This window comes from Tupaia chinensis, unplaced genomic scaffold (assembly GCF_000334495.1).
Source record: "Tupaia chinensis unplaced genomic scaffold, TupChi_1.0 Scaffold143574_1, whole genome shotgun sequence".
NCBI lineage: Eukaryota > Metazoa > Chordata > Mammalia > Scandentia > Tupaiidae > Tupaia > Tupaia belangeri.
In genome coordinates, this window is record NW_006203419.1 from 1,119,848 (window position 1) to 1,125,126 (window position 5,279).

The following is a 5,279-nucleotide window of genomic DNA, read 5'->3' on the forward strand; positions in this document are numbered from 1 at the left end:
CGCTCCGGGGGCATGAGCTCCCGCGCCCCGCGCGGCTTCCGCCGGGCGCCCCGAGCCTTAACTACTATACCACCTCCTGGCCCCACTTTCTTTCTTTCTTTCTTTCTTTCTTTTTTTTTTTTTTTGGAGAAGTTTTTGCTATAGGGCTCATGCGCTCACCAGAAAGACAAACAGAGACAGAGACAGCAAGAAATCATTCCCCGGGGGGCATGGCCATGCCACAATCCCCTCTCCTCCATTTTTCTCTCGGGATCTTGGGCATACATGCACACACGCCTGGCATGAGTTTAAGCCACCGGGTCTGGGACTTGAACCGCGGTCAACTACATGGGAGTCCAGCAACATAGCCATTATGCCAACTGCTGGTCCCCTTTCTTACTTTTTTACTCAGGGCTTAATTACATGGTTGCAAGAGACACAAAGCCAGTTGAAATGAGTATAGACCAAAACAAAATGTACTGGGACTCACACCACACAATTGTGTAGGAAGGGCAGCGTGGCCACTCCTCCAGGGCCCATTCCACAGCCAGTCAACTGAGACCCTGGGGGCTTATAGTGGTGGGGGGATTTCTCCAAAGAGGAAGAGTGACAGCCAGTGTCCACCAAACACCCAAGCTCTGGGTCCTGCCATTTCCAGAGATCACTTTATCAAAACTGAAAAGCTCCTTCCTGCTGTTCAGTGTCTATCACTCCTTCCTAAGTCTCTTTGATTTTTTGTTTGTTGTTTTGAAGAGATGAGTCATTTTTCACAAGCCTAACTTTCCCCTTTATGGCAAACTTCTTGAAAAAGTGCTCACTCTTCCCCTTCCTCGCTTCATTTCACACCCACATTCTCTTTTTAAAGTTTCTTCCATAGCAGAGCAATAGAGAAACAGCACCCCCGAGGGTGTGAGCCAGCCCCAGATCATGGCACGTGCACACTTGGCATACTCAGGGAGGTCTCTAGATGCAAACCCAGAACTTTCCCAGGTGAGCCAGCATCTCTGAGCATTGAGTTTTACCACCGCGCAACCACCTTGACCCCCTCACACACAGTCTTTGACCATGCTTGTCCTTACCAAGATGGCCTGCGACACATCGTGCTCTGCCCACTGGCTCCCCTTGGTGTTAGCAACTCCTGACTTTTCTCCTTACCCATCAGCCACCCTCCCACGATCTCCTTCCTCTTGGGCCTATGTGCTGTGACCCTTAGCTCTCCTCCTGCCCCAGTGCTGCTGAACAGACTACCAGGGTGATCCAGAGGCAACTGTCTCAGCTCCCCACACCTGGGGCCACCTGTTCCTTGGGGTCCACTCAGGCTTGCAGGAGTCCATGGTTTTCCTCTAGTGTTCTCCACCCTGCCATGCTGCAGCCCCACAGGAACACCCACAGCTCCTCTGTTGGCCCTGTCCGTGTCGCTCCATGCTGGCCCACCCAGTGCTACCATTCCGTTTTCCTCCTTTGTGCTGGGCCACCTACCCAGGTGTGGAGCCCCCTGTACTTGACAACCCTGAGGGTACTCAGGTCTAACCTCAACTCTCCCAACTGACCAGGAGCATCGCAGCTGGAATGCTTTTGTATCCTCAGAACATTAGCTGGAGCTCCATGGGGAGCAAATCTTTGCTGTGCTGAGAGGGATTTGGGGGTGAATTTGGATTTGGAAGGAACATCACAAGTTCCTGAAAAGCTGAGTATGTTACCAGAAAGAGAAGGACTAGGGCTTTGCCTGGAATGCTTAGTTCTGGTTTAGATTTTTTTTTTTTTTTTGAGAGGTTTTTGCTATAGGGTGCGTGCGCTCGCCAGACAGAGACAGAGAGACAGAAAGCGAGAAATCACCCCCCAGGGGGAATGGCCACGCCACAATCCCTTCTCCTCCGTTCTCCTCTCGGGATCTTGGGCACGCACGCACACGCACCCAGCGTGAGTTTTAAGCCACCGGGTCCGGGATGCGAACCACTGTCAACTACATGGGAGTCCAGCGACATAGCCATTATGCTAACTGCTGGTCCCTGGTTTAGATTTTTCAGGGGAAAAAAACAAAAACAAAAACAAAAAAAAAATTTACAGAAAGAATTAAGGCACCTCATTCTTTTTTTTTTTTTTTTTTTTTAAATAAACACTTTGAATAAGCATTCTGTAAATCCAACCCAGAACGAAGCTAGTTTATTGAACTCAGGGTCATTTTTACTAAACCACAAAGTAAGTGTTTTCCTAAAACTCACCCTGGCAACAATGTGTCTATATCCCTAAACAGTTAAACGGAACATGCAATCCCCACATTTGTCTCAGGTCCCTGCTAAGAGGTCTGTGGGGAAATTTGCAGGTGCCCAGCACTGACTGCAGTGGCTTTTATGCCTTTTCCTGCCCCCTCACCCTGCCACATCTTCGCTGCAGGATTTGACGCACCCATTGTCGCAATGACTGGTCACCACAATGCCAGGCCTGACCGTGGCTCTCACATTTGTTGTGTGTCCAGCCCTAGTACAGAGATAGGCTATTAACCCTGTAAACAGACCTCTGACCCCCCGAGGCCGGCACCCAGCTGTGGAGAGCTATGCTGCTGACGCAGACCAGGACTGGGGCACCCATTGCAAGTACCCAGGGCGGGCTGTGTCCAAGCTGAACGCAGGGTGGGGAGCCGTCAGAACCTTGAGGGGTGAAGTTGCCCCCTGCTGGTAGCCCCAGGGAGGATGCACTGCCCCCTCAGCTAATCCTGGTCACAGGCTGCTGTGAAGGAGAAAGAAGCCATGCAGCCTGATTTACAAGTGAGCAAGCAGAAGCTCTCAGGGAGGATGGGCACAGTCTCCCCAGGCCCCTGAACAGGTGCCTGGCCTCCCCACATTTAGGACCCCACGTTTCCACTGGGAGAAACACTGAGCTAGGTGAGAGTCGGAATCCCCATGCACTGTCCCCCACCACCAGGCCACAATTTCCTCTTGGGGTCTGGGGTGGGTGTGAGGGCTTCCTAGGTCTCAAGGATAGGAGTTAGTGGGTGCAGCCTGGGAAGTGGGAAGACAAGGGCCCTAGCCAGCCTAGAGTGGGAGCCCAGTGACTCCAGCCCCTGGGAAAGAGGGGAGGGAGCATCTGTCTGGTGAGGACAGTGGATGCTGTGGGAAGAGAACTGGTGGCCAGCTGCCCCCCCCACACACACACACACATACGCACACACTTTTTCAAGACGTCACTGGGGTCTGAGTCTGGAGCAAGGGGTGGAGCTCCTGGCCAATAAATCCCCTTGCTGTCAGGCTAGATCTGGCAGCCGAAGGAGCCACCCTACCTATAGCCTCTTCCACTGCTGTCCCCGGTGAGTGCAGAGCTGCCTTCCCTAAAGGCAGGGGCTCCTGGGCGGGCTCCATCCTGGGTGCCTGGCTTAGTGCTACCTCCCCCTCCCAAGCCCCGCCAGCCCTGAACTGCACCCAGGAAAGCTCTCTTCTCTCCCCAACTTTACTATCTGTTCCCGGGGGGTGGGGGGTGGAGAAGTACTTGTTCCCCACTTGTTCAACACCATGGCTCCAATTCCATAAGAGAGATGGCAGGCCACTGAGGAAAAGGGCAGAGACCCTGCCACTCAGTTCCTTATCATTGGGTGCGCTGAATGCCCACTGATCCACTGGCCTGAATCTGCTCTTCTCCAACCTTCTTCCGCTTCTGGAACTCCCTGAAGGCGGGAGGGAATGGCCTGGTGGACTGGAAGGGCCCTCAGCTGGCAGGGCAGGGTAGTGTCTGTCCGCCAGGCTCTGGGAGAAGACTGGTCCCTGGAGCGTCCATTCCCCCAGAGCCGGGTTGTATCTCTCAGGCTCTGGACCTCCACAGGCCTAGCACAATGAGCTGTGGCAGAGGGGAGAGTCGCAGGAGACTATGTGGTCCCTGAGGTGACCCTGCAGAAGAGAAAGCGAGCACGTGGGGGAGTGTCAGCCTCTGAGCTCTGTCTACTCTCTATGAAAGCAGTCCTGCCATGGCCAGTTCCATGCTGGGCTTCCTCCTCCTGCTGCTGCTGCTGATGGCTGCCCACCCTGGACCCTCGGAGGCCCAGCATTGGTCCCACGGCTGGTACCCTGGAGGAAAGCGAGCCTCCAACTCACCCCAGGACCCTCAAAGTGCCCTTAGGCCCCCAGGTGGGTAATAGGTCTCCCCAGTCTGAGCAGAAGGAAAAGGCGCTGCTCGGGAGGGGGTAGGAAGGTCAGGGTGCAACCTCTGTTCTGGTCTGAGGAAGGGTCCTGGGTCCTGCAGCCCCCAGCGCAGCCCAGACTGCTCATAGCTTCCGAAGCGCTGCTCTGGCTTCCCCCGAGGACAGTGTGCCCTGGGAGGGCAGGACCACAGCAGGATGGTCTCTCCGCAGGAAGCAGCACCTGATGCGGACACTGCTGGTGAGTGGGGAGGGAGGCCCCAACATTCAGACTAGCCACTCCTCACCAGTGGCCTTTATTGCTCAGAGCTGGAGCTGGAGGTGGAGGGAGGATGCCCCCTGTCGCAGCACCCCTGCTCTGCCGCACAGAGCAGGGCCATCTGCTAGCCTTCCTATGTCCCAAGAGAATTCTAGGCAATGCACAAGGGAAATGTAAGAGATCAGAAGTCACTAGTGGCACAGGAGATCATTGTACTAAAAACTTCCGGACTTCTTGACAGTCAAGCCAGTGTATCTCAGGGTGGGCAGGCCCATTTTGCAAATCGAACATATCGCACCAGGGCGGTGCGATAAAGGAGAAAGTGTAAATTCCATGAGGCGAAGCCTTTCTGCCGAATGGCGTGAGCACTGGCTTTCACCTATCAGGTTGCTTAGGGTGGACGAGGGCCTATGTCTCTGAGCTAAAAGTCCCCACGCTAGGTCCTTGAGCTCCTGTGGGAAGCAGGTTCGCGTCCCAGGTACGTGGAAGCGGTAACGTGCTCTAGCAGGCCAGGTGGGGACAGAGGCTAGGCGGTCACGTGACCAGCGCGTCCCCTGGCGTGACCGCCCCTCTCCATCTGCAGAGCGCAGCCGGAGCGCCGCGCCCCGCCGCCGTCCAATAAAGCCGTGAGATTCCCGAAACTTGCCTGAGTTCTCTCCTTCGTCCCCTCCCTCTCTCACCCAGAGACCTTTCCCTGCTCGGGGGGCTGGTGGGACACGGGCCTGGATATGCAGGCTGGAGGGACCTCTGGGCGGTCGGACCCATCAGGGAGGAGCAGAGGGCTGGCAGCAGTGGTGGGCAGGGTCATCGCGCCGCCTTCCCGAGGCTCCGCAGCAGAGTGGCGGGGAGGGGCGGGGACTACAGATCCCATGGTGCCCCACGGCCGCTTCCGGGTCACCGCGGTGTCCTGGCGGC

The 5,279-nt window shown here is 55.7% G+C and overlaps 1 protein-coding gene across 2 annotated transcripts; it reads left to right on the forward strand.

Moving 5' to 3' along the window:
• Positions 1 to 3,239: 3,239 nt before the first annotated feature.
• On the forward strand, positions 3,240 to 5,004 carry LOC102500815 (progonadoliberin-2). Of its 2 annotated transcripts, none has more exons than XM_006163951.2 (4): positions 3,240 to 3,283; positions 3,928 to 4,094; positions 4,210 to 4,346; positions 4,948 to 5,004. In XM_006163951.2, exons 2-4 carry the CDS (start codon positions 3,935 to 3,937, stop codon positions 4,984 to 4,986), a joined length of 336 nt encoding a protein of 111 aa, XP_006164013.1. In that variant the 5' UTR covers positions 3,240 to 3,283; positions 3,928 to 3,934; the 3' UTR covers positions 4,987 to 5,004. The 2 variants fall into 2 exon arrangements, with proteins under 2 accessions (XP_006164013.1, XP_006164014.1); XM_006163952.2 differs by having other exon boundaries at positions 3,255 to 3,283; positions 3,925 to 4,094.
• The last annotated feature ends 275 nt before the right edge of the window (positions 5,005 to 5,279 follow it).